We start from the raw sequence: 16,652 nt of genomic DNA, 5'->3' as shown, positions 1-16,652 counted from the left end.
AATTTAGACCCAGATATATCCCCACCAAGTGCCCTGTTCTTTCAATCCATCTACCCCCTTCTCCTCACATGCCCACTTGGTTGTGTGTCCACAGACAAAGGATTAGAGTCTACAGAGGATTCCACTGCTTGCTATGCTAAAGGGAGGAAAAACTGTTAAATTCCACTGAGTGTCATGGTCAGAACTAAAATACAACATAATATTGAAATTTTCACCTCATATTCCTCTTTGAACCCATAGCTGTCTGATGTCTTCATGAGATTAATGTGCTGCAGTAAGTCTGCTACCCTGATGGCTGGGTGCAGCTGTCCCGTCTGGTAAGGGGATTCTGTCCCCTCGCATAGGTAGCGAGGTACATCCAGGAGACGACTGGATTCTGCTGTGGCACTGTGGTTCTCATCTGGCATTTTTCAGATTCCAGAAGATTGAAAAAAAGACAAAGTTACCTTGTTTAATATATATCTGTACAAAGAAGATTTTAAGATCCTGTGATCTTTCTGATAACAGGATTAAGGGAAAGAAATAGAGTATAGACTTAAGGCAGCATCCTTATAAAGACAACGCCTTTGCAGCGCAAGGTAGGTTAGAGTATATTATGTATATATCAGCAAGACAACAGATGCTGTGAAATGGATAGAGACATCTGATTGACTTTTTAAAAGTATAAGTGGGAGATTTTGCAGAGTTCTGGCTTTTTATTGCTCTGCTACTGCAGTCATAGCAGTATACAGTGGGACCAGAAGATCAAGTTGTCAGTTGGAGAAATGTTTTCATTGTTGATTAAACTGAACAAATTCCCACCCATGTCCCAACCTCCCTCTAGGCAACCCATCCCCAGAGGGCTGGTCTTCTTGCCCTTCTAGCCCTACAATTCCCTCCCACCTGAGGCTTTTTACCACGACACACTCCAGACCAGAAAGTGTGAACATCCTACCTAGAATCTGGCCCACTATGTCTGCTAGCCAGGTTATGTGCGCATTTATGCTCAACTTCCACTCCATTGATTTTCTTTATTATTGTTGCTGTTTCTATCACTGATATATTTTGACTCTTCTGGCTACAGTATAAAAGAAACCAGGGTATGTTGCTGGGGCAAAATATTTAGATACTTCATTTGGAATTCTTCCCTGGCCCATCAAGGCTGAACTGTAGCCCCTGCTTTTCGTTCCCATGGCCTCCTGTTCTTCTACATTCATTTCACTTACTCTGTATTTTAAACATTTGTTGACTGATTTATTTTTCTCACCGAACTCTGAACACTTAGCATGTAGAGACAGTCATGTTTTTCTTTGTATTGTTAGTGCCTGGTGCAAAGTAGTCAGTCAATAAATATTTCAATGAATGAATTAGTTAAAATCCATTAAATCCCTCACCACCCGCATTTAAGTGTAGGTCCCATCCCAACTGTGTTGTTAGCTTGAAATGAAAAGAAAGTCTTAAGTCTCTGTCCTTAGAAGGAAGAAAAGAACAAGAACATTTAACCTCTGAAAAATAAATATTATTTTAATGACCATAGTACTAATCATTACAGTGAGAAGAAGCATGCTTATATTTATCACATTTAAACTTACCATGTTAAAAAAAATGTTTTAAGGGGTGTTATTCTGGAAAACATTTATACTGCCATACTCATTAACACAAGAGAAAGTACACTCTTAGGGGAGCTTTTGTTTTAATGATAATGCATACTGTAGAGAATGATATTTAATTAACAGTTAAACATATTTCAAGTGCTGGTACATTTGCCTGTTCTACCACCAACTCTACAAATAGGATATGGCAAAAAATGAATTGTTGTCCCCATGATAAACATTTTTTCTTCCTGGAGAAGGGGGAAAAAAAAAAAAAAGAACCCCACAATCAGATTTGTGTGCTTCTGTAATTTAGCTTGATTGCATTTACTTCACTTTCTCTTATTCGGCTTAGTGCATTTTTTTTTTTGCATTTACTTCTAAAATCCCACATTAAATAAAAAAAAACAAAAAACAAAAAAAACAAAAAACAAACCCTGCTGGATTCTCCTGTGATCTAAAAACACCCAAATAAATTAATGCCCTTTACTCTGGTTTCTCACCCTTCTACAGAGAAACATTTGCTAGCAAACACGTCTTATAAGCATTTCCTTTTTCTTCTATGAGACTGTACTCAGTTGATCTACCTTTACTAAAATATTGCAATCAATAGGCTGACATAATGAATATTTACATCTCCTCAGTAAAATTAAATTCAGAAGCCACCAATTTGGGCTTTATTACAGAACATATAACTTAGGATGAGAAATAGAGAGAACAGAATGTCAGAGAGGCAAAATGCAGTCACCCAAGCTGGAATAAGGTAGTCAGTGCTCTATGAAGTAGCTCCAGAGTTCGCATTATACCTACTGGAGCAGTGAAATATTTACATTTGTAAAAGGCTCAGAGAGAAACACAGAATTCACCCATATTCCAATCTTACATGATTATTTCCCAATATGAAATAGACAGTGCCTTTTGTTTTGCATTAAGCTTAATACAGTAGTACAATGAGCAGTATTTTTTAAAATAATCACACATGAACTATTACTCTCAATACATTTCTACCTCATGAAATTACTTAATAATGTGACTAGAAGTAAGAGTACATGTACTAATCGTTATCTGTGTTATTACACATTTAAGAATAACTTCAAATATTTCCTTGATGGAAGTATTTTCTAGAGTTCTTTGCATTACACTTACCAGTTATAGGGACTTTAACCCAATGAAGCAGTAAAACACAAAAAACAAAAATATGAATCAATAGGAAAGTTTTGAAGTTCTTTTTAATCAGCAAGCAGACATTAATATCAAGCAGTATTTGAGGTGCTTTCAAAAATTGCTTCATAAATACGAAATCAACTGGATGCAAAACAACTATAAACATGGTGATTCTAAGAATGATGAAAAATGTAATAAATCATTTCTAAATCTGGATGATTAATGAGCTACTTAGCTTTCAAAGAACAAATATAAAAAAAAACAACCAGCTTGACTTTCAAAATGAAATAAAATGGACAATGACTATAAACAAACAGATTTTTTTAATAACTAAATTTTGTTAACTCTAGCCTTCCTTAAACATAAATATCCTTTTTCACAGGGAAAATTATTATAATGCTCTCTTAAACATTATGCAATATCTCCTTTTCTCTTTAAAATGCTCTGTGGGAAAGGTATGGTAAGAATTATACTGTTTTACAGAAGGGGAAGCAAAGACATAGGTGTTTTCATTTCATACTATGAGTCCACAGGAGGACGGAGAGTTAGACCCAATTCCACATGTCCCTGTAGTGAAATTTTAACAGGTAACTGATATTTTTTCTTGAGTTTTCAAATATCATAATTGAATTTAACTTATTAGTGTGATGCTGATGGCATTCTGTAGTGCTCAACAGATGACATTTTCAGAGGCATTTGATTACTCCCAACGATCATGACTCTTGGCTCCTCCCTACATGATCAGGCCATCCCTTGTGGAAAATTCCCTAGCTTCCTTCTCTGCCATTATTGGTGTGGACATCAAAGGCAGAGTGTAGTCAGAGACAAAGACACTGACTTACAGGTTCTTTTAGGATAGAGCTTTAGATTATAAAACTGTAACTTTAAATAGTTATTTTAGTGAAAAAGAGGTATACGTTATCTGAGTTAGTTGTATTATTCCAACATATTTTTAAAAATCTAAATATTGAATACATGGATAATAAAAACATGAACATAATGTAAGCTAAAGTTTTATATTCAAAGAAATTTAATCTAAATGAGAATTGGGAACTTTTAAGAGACATTTATCTAGCAATTTCTACGTTTCTTTGGTTAAATCTTAACTATTAGAAGCACTGGGGTCAAACTAATAAGGTAATTTGTGAATATATAAGCAAGCTGGTCATGAATCATTGGCGTATAATTAGTCAAGGAATAGAGTACAAATTGAAATGAAACTCGTTACATTCTTAAACACATAGAGTAGAAATTAATTTAATTTTACATCTGAAAAGGCCTTATTCATCACTAGCAGTATCAGTTGTCTTAGATGTTATATAGTGATAAATCTTGGCTTATTCTAAATTTTTTGAAAGATAACACTTATATAAAGTGCATACAGAATGCATAACTCCATATCAATATTGTAGCAACATTACCTGCATTTATAAATTCTTAACAAAAATAAAGCAAATGCACACATTATTAATAATCACATGGAAATGTGTTCTTTTTAGATGCTGTAAAATTAGGAGGATTTATAAAACCCCTTTCAATCAGGTAGATTTTTATATATAAACTTGTTAATCGGGTAGCACTGCCCCTGAGATGTGTGCATTTGAGTTCATTTTACTAACTTGGATATATAAACATTAGTCATATATACTAACTTGAATATATAAACATTAGTCATATATTAAGAGCCACTGTGCTTTCACTCCAAACTGAACAGAACCAAGAACTAAAGAATATGTTGTTTAAAAAAAGATACCCTCCTAATTTGAAAAGCCCTAGATCTAGTTGGGTTGTCCACAGTTGCTCTCTTTGATAAAACCATGATTATGTTTTTGAAATCAAGCTGCTTCCTGCACTGTAAATAATTACTGTGTAGACAAAGCTATCACCCATGCAGGGAGGTGTGATCCATGCAAAGACGATGACAAAGAATTAGGGCCTCACCTAACACAGCAGTCGGCACAAGTGGATCATTGGGCACTGCAGGGAAACAAAGCTCATGAAGGAATATACTGCCCTAAAGTTGTATTTGATACTCTTTTTTTTCCCCTTTAAAATATATTTGTCATTTCTTAAGAAAAATAATTATTAAATTTTCTTCACTATAACCTGCAAAGGTAAAATTTTCTTGGGTTATCTCAAAATACCAGGAAACGTGCATCTGTAATTATTGCTCAGTAACTAGTTCGATTTTAAGAAGCCAGGAAACCTCAACATGACATGATAAAAATTATAAAATTAGGAGGAAAAACCCATGCATTGTAGATCTGTCAACTGTGAAGTACTTAGAGAAGTCATTATCGTATGTTCATTCCAAATAAATTTTCTTAGTTAATTTTGGGAAATAGATTTAATCCTTTCTCCAAGTTCACAAGTGTATTTGTACTTACACTGCTAAATTCAAGCTTCCTAAGGGTAACATGGGCAATAGATAGAAAAGTTTTGGAAACAAAAATCTTTTCAAATCCTTAATTAAGTAATAATTAAATCAAATGGTTAGAGAGATGACACATCTTAATTTTTGCAAAACTTTTTTTTTTTTTTACAGCCTCACCTGTGGCATACGGAAGTTCCCAGGCTAGGGGTTCAATCAGAGCCACAGCTGCTGGCCTCCACCAGTTATAGCAACACCAGATCCAAGCTGCATCTGAGACCTACGCCACAGCTTGCAGCAACGCTGGATCCCTAACCCACTGAGAGAGGCCAGGGATCAAATCCGCATCCTCAAGGACACTGTGTTGGGTTCTTCACCCACTTAGCCACAACAAGAACTCTAAAACTTACTTTCAACAATGATACCATTTTATATTTTTCTCTATGACTTATTATCTAATAGTGAAATAAAAATAAAATATATCAGAGAAGGGCCTTACTATTAAAACTAAATTCCAAATTGCTCATACATCATTTCTAACTACTAATTTGGTATAGGTATATAGCAGGGAAAATGATGGCCAGTAATTATGAAAAGTTTTCATCAAGTTGAACATTTCAGAAAAAACTCCCCTTCCTGAAAAGATATAAATGCATACAACCTACAAATTCTTTATTTTCTCAGCCTTACCACTACATATGCTTATAATCTGTATAGAAAATAATGCTTCTTTTGTTCACTTCTGTCTTCATACACGTGTTTCCCAAAATGGCGTAAGCAAACTTCTGGGATCTATGGCAAAATACCTCTGTATACACAAGGCCAAGGATAATCACAGTTTGCCTTCTTCAAGTACCAATTTTACTTGGGGATTTGAAGAAACAGGTAGTCTAATTTTAAGAAACTAACAGCACTTTATGGAACAGGATATACAAATCATAGAAAATTTGAAGGTAAACAACAATATTGATTGTGGGACAGTTATTCATATCATCTGCCATTAAATGGTACTTGAATGGAAATCTTTTAAAAGATCTGCCTTTATAGATCAACATAAGGAATTTGTAATACAGATGGGTGGATGGATGGTTTTCACCATTCCTGACCAATCTCTGATTCAAGCAAATTTTGGACTTCACAGCAGATACTTAACAGTATGTATATTCCTCTTCCCCCAATTTACTTTTTACTACTGAAATTCTCCAGTAGTCTTAGACTATAGAATAATTAAATAGAATAACTTTTCCTATGCCAATAATTCCCAGAAGGAATTATGATGTTTCTTATCTCAAAAGGAACTTTATCTTACACAAAGGGAGACTCAAATGGCAAAACAATTATAAATAAATATTGGCATGAACTAATTTTATGTAGACAACCAAGTATTTTAACTTAAAACAATAACATAAGATTTGGTCTGAGTAATATATGAATATTTCTTATAGTAATAAAAAGCATACATTTTGACGTTAAACTAAATCCAATATCAAGACCAAAAATAAATTCCCTCTGATAAATGTATTAATATTCCATCACCTTTTCTCGTTCTACCTGCTTCTTCCATCTTTCTTATTTCCTTTCACTATTCAAAGGGTCATGGGTTGAATTCAAAGAGGAATTCAAGAGTTTAAAATTAATTTATTAAAATTTTAATGAAGAACTTACATCTTGGACTAAAATTATGTTGGTCCATGAAGGTAATGGAAAGAGGGTCTTCTGCATGCAGAGTGCTCTGATCAGCATAACTTCGATCCATAGCATTCACCATGTGTGTCATCTCCTGCCGGGTGTTCCCCATGGCATCTTTGCGTTTTTTAGCAAGCTTGCTGCCAAGACAAATACAAAAGAGAAACCTTAGTGTGAGGCTTGAAGGAGAGTTGACACCAGGAGTAAGTAGTTCAGGAAAGCCTGAGGATAAGGATATAGATTTGGTTTAGAAACTCTAAGAACATGTCATGATTTCAGGAATTAAGTTTGACATCCAAGTGATATTTGTTGATTACTATAAAAGTGTTGTATATGTCATATGGATATTTCAACTGTCAACCCCAATGTCTCATTTCTTGTATTTTATCATTAAAATAACTTATCATAAAACATAACTGTACTTTATCAAAATGGTAAATAAACACTTCCTTAGTAGAGGTGTTCAAGGAAAACTTAAAGGTAATGCTAAATTTTGGTTTTCCTCCTGGATGGTTAATACTTTTGATCAACTTTTAGAAGTTCTTCTGGGGGGAATAACATGACTACTTTTTCAAGTTTATTTTACTACTGCCATCCAATTAAAATAGACAAAGAAACCCCATTCTTCACTCTTCGTGTCAATGTTCAGTAAAAATGCAATGTGTGAAATTAACAAATTTAGCAATATATTTAAAACATTAATCCAAACCTAATCTGGAAACTTGTAGAATAAGCCGCAGGTAAGTATGATGCAAATACTCAGGAATATATGGGGTAATTATATACTTTATAAGAAAAGTTTAGAAAATGCTATGTAGAGGTATTAGACAAATGATCATAATCTTGAATTATAGACATGGTCAAATCCTAAAAATGTGTTTCAGAACCCATGGCAGAGTACCAGCTACAGAAAGGCTTTATAAATGCAGCAAGGCAAGTGACATTGGGGATTTGGAAATCAGTAGAATTAGACATAGAGCTATTTAAACACTGACATGCTTATCTTTCATATCAAGGATGTGAAAGACATTCTTTTTTTTTGTGAATGTTACACATGAAAACATGCAATAAAAATGTGTTTAACTCACATTAATAAGGCACTCTAGAATATATAAAGGCATTCTGAGAGCCTGTAATAGCCAGATTTTATTTCTAAGTTTATGGCAGCACTTTAGGGTGCCTTGGACATATTTTTAGTTGTTTTAAGAATAACACTTCTCAGCTGGATTATTAGTTAGGATAAATTTTTCTTATCCTCATTAGTATCTGTAATAGAGCAAATATTCTACAAATACTTTTTAAAAAACTCATTTAGGAATTGTGTTTATGTCCAAAGCCTTTTCTTTTAGAAAATTAATCTGGTGATTTGAGAGCTACTCATGTGTAGGATATTTTTCTCTGAGAATTATGGTACCTGGCCTCAGGGGTACATACCCAACAACATCCAACATACTAACAAAGTAGATTTGACACCTAAGTAAGACAGTCATAAACTAAGGTTTAGAGATAGAAATGGCGTTAATTTTTTTAGAAACAATTCTAATGATAAGGACAGTAGTATTAATAAGGAGACAATGACAAAAGTATAACAAGAATTGCCACCACCACCATCACTACCACTACTCCATCACAACTATCACCACCACCATCATTTAAGAGCAGTATTTCCTCTATTCATTGAAAGATCTCTCATCTTTTTTTCAGGCTAGAGGGCAAAAACCCTGTAAAATCCTAACAAGTTCAGACAGGGAATATAAATAGTGCTACTGGAGAGACAATGAATGCAAGGGTGGAGACTGTGAAGAACTAGAGAGCAACATAGGGAGCAACTTGCCTAAGCGAGTATTGGCATTTGACCCCAGAGTTGAGTTTCTTATTTTAAAATTATTTTTAAGGAGAAATCATGAATCTCAATATTTATGTTAACTTTCCTTAATTCTTTTAAGTGGTTCTATTGTTTTCAAATAGTGTAGGGGGTGAGTTATACATCAGCAGGTCATATTTATAGGCTTTAATTTTCAAATTTACCTGTAGGGTATTTTGAAACTTACCTATAGGATATTTTTCTTTGACCTACATTAACTTCCAATCTGTCTTGCCTCATCAGGGAGACTTCTTTGACTGAGCCCAATATAACTTGTCCAAGGTTAGGTTTTGCTTGTAGGTGTTTTTATAGCACCATGTTTTCTCCCTATAGTAACACCCATCATATTATCATTGCAAGTATACCTTTTAATTGTTTACCCCCCTGTGTGTTCCACAAAGGGAAGGACCATCTACATATCCCTAGCACTTAGAGCAGTGTCTGGTACATAGCAGACACTCAATGAATACTTGTTGAATGGATGAATGAGGCCTTTATATGCTTGGCACTTGTTATTAGTTAACTCAATTAATTCTCAGGTCAATGCCCTGAAAAAGGCAAGAGGATTCTAATTGTATAGATGAGCTCACTGAGACTCAGGTAAGTTGGATAACTTGCCCAAGGTTGTTAATCTAATAAGCAGTAAAGAGTGAGCTGGTTCCAGGGCGTAAGTCCTTATACTATATTCCGTTGCTGACTTTTTTAAATTGCTGCATTACCAAGTATACTATAATATGAAGCATCCACTACTCTAAGAGTTAAACATCAGTTATTGTAAACTTGAGAAGAATATGAATGTAGGACAAATGTTTTACCATTTTAAATTTTTTAAACTGCAAAAAATTAGTTTAATAACTTCCAATCTTTGTTTCTTGGATATGAAGTAGGAGTGAATTCATTGCTCAAAACATTTGAGAGACTGAAGTGGATAAAAATAAGAGACAACTTGAAAACTGGATTAAAAATAATGTAAAAATTTTGAAGATGGGCATTTTGAAGCAAATGGAAAATACGTGTTTTAAAGTTTGAGGCCTTATATTAAAACATATAATTTAAACATGTTTTGTGATTGAAGAAAAATAAGAAGTAATGAATCTGTCAAATGCATGACAGGTAAAAGTTTTCATGGTAATGAAGGATTTTTACTTCTCAGATTCACAAACCTTGTTAGTTGACAAATTATGGCAGAATACATATAACCTTTGCTAATATCTGCCAATCATGCATTATCAGCTTGGTTTTTATACCTTAATCCTCACAACAACCCTGTGAGGTAGGCTTTAATTCAGGCCATTACAAAAGAAATAAAAATAAACTTAGAGTTAAGTGTTTTGATCGAGAACTGACAGTTACTATGACGATGTCAATGAATGTTTAGTTCAAAGATCACATCTGGTTTTCTCTTAATTTTTACTCTAATTTATTTCTACTTTTATTAAAAAAAAATCTCTAATTCACATTAGCTTCACTAGATCTTTTTAAGGCAGCTTTCAAAAACATATGTCCGATATTTTTTCTAATTCTGATTGATAACACCAGTAACCCTATGCATTACAGTGACAGCATCAAAACCTACTACTACGTAGTCTGGAATACATAAATGCTACTCATCTACTAAAAAGGCAATCCCATTCTAACATTATAGATAAATGGATAGTTAATGGTAAGTTTATTGATGTTCTTGTAATTAAATATTTATTGATTCCTGTATGTTTGATATTTTGTCTCCCTCTGTGCAACCAGCATATAAAATGTACACTTCAGGACAGTTAAGCAAATCATTTTGCAACTACTTGAGTTTGACAGATGTGCAAATGACTTTCATTATCAAAGCAGCCAACAGCATAAACTTCTGCAGGTGGATATATGGGTGGGCTATAAAGAGGAAAAGTGTTCCATCATTGTATGAAATGGTACATTTAATTACCTTTGGCTTCATCAAACATGATTTAACAAGGCTATTATGATTCATCACAATAAGCTAGGAGCACTGTTAGTTTACACCTGCTTGTTTTAGCAGATTTTAAGAAGCCAAATATTTATATTTAAAATGTTGGCAGAATTCCATTCTAGTCATTGAGACTCTTACAAAATTCTGTGGTAGAGCTAGCTTAAATTTTACCTAGTGAAATAAAAACTGTGGGATATATACCCCAAAAGTACTTAATCACAATCCTTAAAATCTCAAATGCTGGTGGATCAAATATTGATGAAGCAACAACCAAGAATACTTTGTTGTATCATTACTTTGGATTGGATGAATATCCTGGAATTTAAAGTAATAAACTGAAAATGACTAAGGAAATAGAGTGGACAATACTTTCCTTCCTTATTCAAAGTAGCATTTCATACCTAAGCACGGGAAGAGCTATGACTTTGGGGATGAAAAAGAGCTATGTGACATCTTTGTGTTTTTTTGTGTAGGTTGATGGGTGTTCTTTTTTGGGGAGGGTCTTGGTTTACAAACTTGTCCTATTTAAGTTATAACATACAAACTCAAAATTTCTTCTCTAAAAAGAATTTTTTTATTTCTTTGTCACTGCAACATTATGATTTTATCCATTTGTTTTCACAAGAGCATACTGATTGCCTGCATAGCCAGACCAAAGGTGTTCTGAAGTTATAGCCCATCCTGGATTCCTGGAAATCTGGAGAGAGACATTATCAGTCAGACTTGACCTAATTTGCATTCTGCGAAGGCATTCTGAATTTTCTCCTATGAAAACATCCCTTGGGTCATTGTGTCAAATATACAGTGTTTCTTTATGCAAATATAAAGACAGGGCTTAATGAATTTCAACCACTATCTCTGCTTTACCAGATGAGCGATAAAGGTGCAGGTTTGGCTTAAGTAAATAAATGATGCTTTGGGCTGTAGACTATGGCTACTTATGGAAACTAGTAAATAAAAATTAAAAGTAGCTGAACATACAGAAATACAATATCCCTTTTTAAAAAGATTAACAAAATAGGTTAATAAGTAAACTTTATAGCTTTAGAGTCCAGAAAAACATTTTTTGAAGTGTCACCAAAATTACAAACATTCTGTTTTTTGGTGTGGATGTTTGTTTGTTTGTTTTTTTGAAAAGGGATACTGCATTTTTAACACATGTAAAGTTGTATATCACCCATTTTCTACTTACAGGTAGTAGGAGTAAGAATAGTAGCTCCTCCTGGCAAGCAAATCACAGACAGTGGAAAAAGAGAAGCAATGGTGAATGAAAAGCGTGACTCTGTCACATTCAATAAAGCAGAAAAATGTGCGTTAAAAATAAAATAAAATAAAATAAAATTCATGTTTTTTTGGTTTGTATTTCAGTTTGATCATGCATTGGTTAGGTATCTTTCGCCATGCAATTAAACAGACAGATATGCAATAGAAAATAAAATTTAAAATACATAATTTGGAAAAAATAACATGCTGACATTTTTTATAGCCAAAAAATTGAAAAATTAAATGGATCGTGTATTTTTAACATGCAGCTAAGCGTAATATCATCCATTACCATCTAAATGTCATGACAGATGGAACAGCTGTGTATAGAACTTCTACACTAAATTGACTATTTTTCTTTAGATATAAAACATAAAGATCTACTAGGTTAATGTATTATATATGCAGAATGACACCTAAATTTCTACAAATAAGTCACTATATCTTATTGGCACACAGGTACATACATATATTATGTGAATATACATATGCACTGTACTGTATGCACAAAGATACTTATTTCTACAGTAGATGTATGTGACCATGGTATCATACACAAACATTTACTGTACCGAAACATAATTTCAAATTTATGTTTGGAATTATTAATGTATTCATGCTGTGCATTTAAAATAATACATAACCAATGAGAAAATGGCATACATTTGGAAATAATTCAACAGTGATTTTAAATTAAAATGACATTGCGTTTTGAAAGATGCAATATCCCTTTTCTTAGCCTAAAACTTACTTTCTATATACCCTCAGCTGTAGAATCTTACTAAACTAAATTCCAAACCATTTCTTTACACAGTAACCAAATATACACAGAACTTTCATCAATGTGAGAAATATACCTACATATATTATTCCCAGGGAGGGATGAAGTCTTAAGAAACTTAACAATTTCCCATAAAAATGGAGATCATCAGAGGCTAGAATAATTTTCTTTTCCATTATTTTTATTATAAATTTGTGTATTAAAAGGGAGACTACATTATATACTAAAATTGTTAACTTTGGTACTCTCCAATGCTGTTATGATATGTATGCTTTTGTGTATGTATAATAAACATATTTGTGATTAAGTCATACACAATATATGTGTGACACACTGTATATGAGTAAAAGTCATTACAAAGTTCCTTAGGTAAGTAAAAGAGTCTTAGTTATATGCTGGAAGGTAATATATCTAAATATATAACTTCATCTACCTATAAAATTGCAATTTTTTTAGTTATATAGGTACTGATGAGGAAGAGTAACAAAAGCACTATCATATGTTCTAGTAAAAGACAGTCAATTAGAGCATACTTAGGAAAACTCAAACATTAAAACATTTTAATAGAGAGGCTCATTTATCCAACCATTTAAAATATGAACCAGAAAAAGAATTTGACACACTGTGCAATTTTTGAGAGTTGTCAGAGCATTTTACCCACACAAAAAATCATGCTTAGAGATTATTTTGGTGTGCTTTGGAAAATTTATGTTCAGTTCCTTGGTTAGCTTTAAAACAGACTGCTAAAGATAAGGAAAGCTACAATAACAAATAAGTGTTTTCAAATAAGTAACAAATAAAACCGGTAAGTTAACCCATTTCTGAGTGAAGACATAATCAATCAGAGGCCATTTGCATGCTCTCATATCCAATCTGACATGGCTAAGGTAATTTTCATTCTAAAGCAAAATTTAACTCTCTCATCTGTTTAGTTCAGTTAACTCTCCAGAAAGAAATTTAAACTAAATAGAGACATAAGATCTGAAAGTTATATTTAGTGATTTTATTGATTGGCAAATTTATAGTACTAAAATACTTAGATCTTCCTGTCTCAAATATGATATATTTTCCAACCACAGAGGTAGACAACAGCAAAAAGAGAAAGCACTATTGGGGAAAGCACGTATGTAGCTAATTTAACACAAAACACTATAATGCATACCTAATGTTTCTAATGCAGATGTGTCTTCTCCAACATATATATCTCCAGGGGATAATTGTAAAGAGGCAATACATTAAAATAAACTCTGATGGAATTATTAAACATGTCTTATGAGTCTTATCTATATTGTTAGTGATTTATTTTGAGTACAAAATAACAATCATAATATATGCTTTAAAGTAATGTAAGCAACATCCTTTATTATATTCAATATAAGTAATGAATTACAAAAACTTTTATACACCAAAGTATTTTAGGACTCTATTCTGAAAAAAATTTTTTTTTTGTCTTTCTAAATTGTAATATTATTTAAAACATATGATTGGAAGGATTGGAGAGTGGTATTGGTTTCTAAAACAATGCCTTATAATGACATTTTGGAGAAAAAAAAAAGTTCAAATTATAAAAACCATATACTTTGAAATGTTTTCCAGTAGAAGTATACCTTAATCCCCCAAAGAGAATTCAATTTAAATTCCCTTTGGTCTTAGTATCTTCACATAATTCCAGAAGATGGCGATATTGATTGATATAGTATAAAAGATTAATGCTCAATTTAAAGAAATTGACTCTTCATTTTAAAGTGCTAAAATATTTAGTCAGTAAATATTAAATACAGTTTCAAAAAATAATGTTTGTATTCTTCTCATATCTTATTTGTAGCCAATGTTTAGAAAAATAGAGTAAGAGTACCAAATAATTCATAGACCATAACCCAAGTATCATAATAGTCTTATTGTGTCATTTGTAATAGATAACACTTCAAAATATAAGATATATTAATATCTCAAGTATTTTTGCATTTGAGGAATTTAAATTCATACATTAATTTCAAGGCTAAATTGACAAACATGTTTATATCCAAAATTAAACTGCAATAACCAATAAGAATTTATTTACTAAAACATGAGAAATAGACTCGGATGCTGGCAACATTGTTAAAATTCAGTTCTTATTGTTTGCTCTAATTTAAAAGAGCTCAGGGAAACAAAAACGTGTTTGAAAACTAGTGACAGTGTCAGCAATGGTGAGTAGGACAAAACAAAACTGGGTCTTACCTCTTTTTCACAATTAAAATGACAACTAGGAGGAGAAGGATGAACACCAAAATCCCAGCACTAATTCCTGCTATCTTCACCACTCTGTCTGTCTGCTTGGCTGGGTCTGGAATCACTTCTGGTTCTTCTGTTGCTGCTGCTAAATGAATCAAAAAAATAAGTTACTGAAAGCAGCTAGTTATCGCAGAAAGGAAAATTATCCCAACTAAAGATTATTTTTATTTGAATAAGAATCACTTGAAAATATAAATACAATAGCATGCTAAACCCCAGCATGAGAAATTAAAGGGAAATGCTTTTTGAAGAAAGATTTTGTTAATGCAAAAAATAAAACAAAAACTTAGAAGTAACTATCAAAGGGAATGGTGACTTTTTTCCCCAAGTGTCCTTCAAAGTTAGAACACATGTTTTTTTGGTCTGTTTGTTTTTAGCAAGTAGTACAGGAAAAGAGATGGGGGTCAGATTTAGACTCATTCTTTTATCACTTCATTCAGCAAACACTTCTCCACTGAAATGCAAGGTGCTGTGCTTGGCCTTTTAAGGTAGTGTCAATAGCTCTTGTTGGAGACACAGGGGTTAGGTTAAATAAATGCCAAGTCTAAGTGCTGGAGGTGTGAGTTTATGATGTGATATAAAAGATTTGAAATGATGAATAGTTGGTTTGGAGGAAGATAAGAATAAGCAAAGGAAAACAGGTACCTCAAGGGATATTTCGTGTTCTCTTAACAAATAAAACCCACATAATAAACTTGGGAAACAGAACGTTGACAAGATGAAAGTTCTTCTTCTTCTTTTTTAAAAATATTTTGTATCCCCTCACTTCCTTTCTTTCTCAAAATCACCACCATCCCTCATATATGTATACATCTAACACTATAAATCTTAGTCAATTTACAAGCTATTGTCACCCTGTGAAGACATTTTCCTTTGAAAACTGGCAAGGAAAGCATTTTACAAATAAAAAAGCCCTGAGGTTTAGAGATACAGGATAGATTAGAAATTGATCAAGAACAAGAGACAAAATCTAACACATTTTCTATCTTCTAAGCCAGCATTTCTCAGTATTTCCAGATCCACAATTCTTCCTGCTAAGAATCTGTGTGACAAGAGAATTGGGGATTCTTAGAATTAGACACAGTTAGGAAACTGCCTGAAAGCAGCCATCACAGTGTCAAGAGATGATGGCTGAATAAACAAACAAAAGGGTCCCTAAATCCAACCTCAGACCTTTCTAATGGATAATTTGCTAACTCCTTTTTAAAAATTACCCATTTTTCTATATTTCAAACCTTTCTTCTCTAGCTTCTCTCTTTTGGCTTCTTTACCCCAGTCTCTGTTTTACCCTCAGTTCTGTACATTCAAATATCTGCTCCAGTTTCCCAACCAGCCAGTTTCTTCCCAAAGGGGACTGAAGTAAGGTTGTTTACTTTTAATTTTTCCAAATAGGAAATTAAAAAAAAACTAATATATCTAATATCAATTATCACTTCATAAAATGGTAATTTAAACAAGTAGGAAACATAATTTGAAGAAAAGAATTAGAACAGAGTTAACTGTGTAAAATAATTCACTATAGTGAATATAAATATTCACTATAAAATAAATCACTACATTCTTTATTTTATTTCAACTGGACAGGATAAAACTTCCCCATGGACCAGTATTTGGTAACTGTTACTCTCAAGAAAGAAAAGCAAGTCTTCAGTTTGTTTCTTCTTTGAGTTTTCCTTTCTAACTTGGCACTTTGCATATATCCAGGCTTCAGGGAATCTCCAGCATCA

General features: G+C 32.9%; 1 protein-coding gene across 2 annotated transcripts in view; it reads right to left on the bottom strand.

Moving 5' to 3' along the window:
- The window catches only part of PTPRK (protein tyrosine phosphatase receptor type K), a 570,706-nt gene that overhangs the window by 34,732 nt on the left and 519,322 nt on the right, over positions 1 to 16,652 (bottom strand). The window contains exons 14-16 of one of the 2 annotated variants that reach the window (XM_047758978.1): positions 14,872 to 15,010; positions 6,772 to 6,932; positions 216 to 400 (exon numbers count right to left, since the gene is read on the bottom strand). In XM_047758978.1, coding sequence (XP_047614934.1) covers positions 216 to 400; positions 6,772 to 6,932; positions 14,872 to 15,010 — 485 coding nt within the window. The remainder of the gene's footprint in view (positions 1 to 215; positions 401 to 6,771; positions 6,933 to 14,871; positions 15,011 to 16,652) is intronic. The other variant, XM_047758985.1, reaches the window with a different exon arrangement.

The sequence above is a fragment of the Phacochoerus africanus genome, chromosome 2 (assembly GCF_016906955.1).
Source record: "Phacochoerus africanus isolate WHEZ1 chromosome 2, ROS_Pafr_v1, whole genome shotgun sequence".
Classification (NCBI taxonomy): Eukaryota; Metazoa; Chordata; class Mammalia; order Artiodactyla; family Suidae; genus Phacochoerus; species Phacochoerus africanus.
This window is presented reverse-complemented; position numbering and strand designations above follow the sequence as displayed.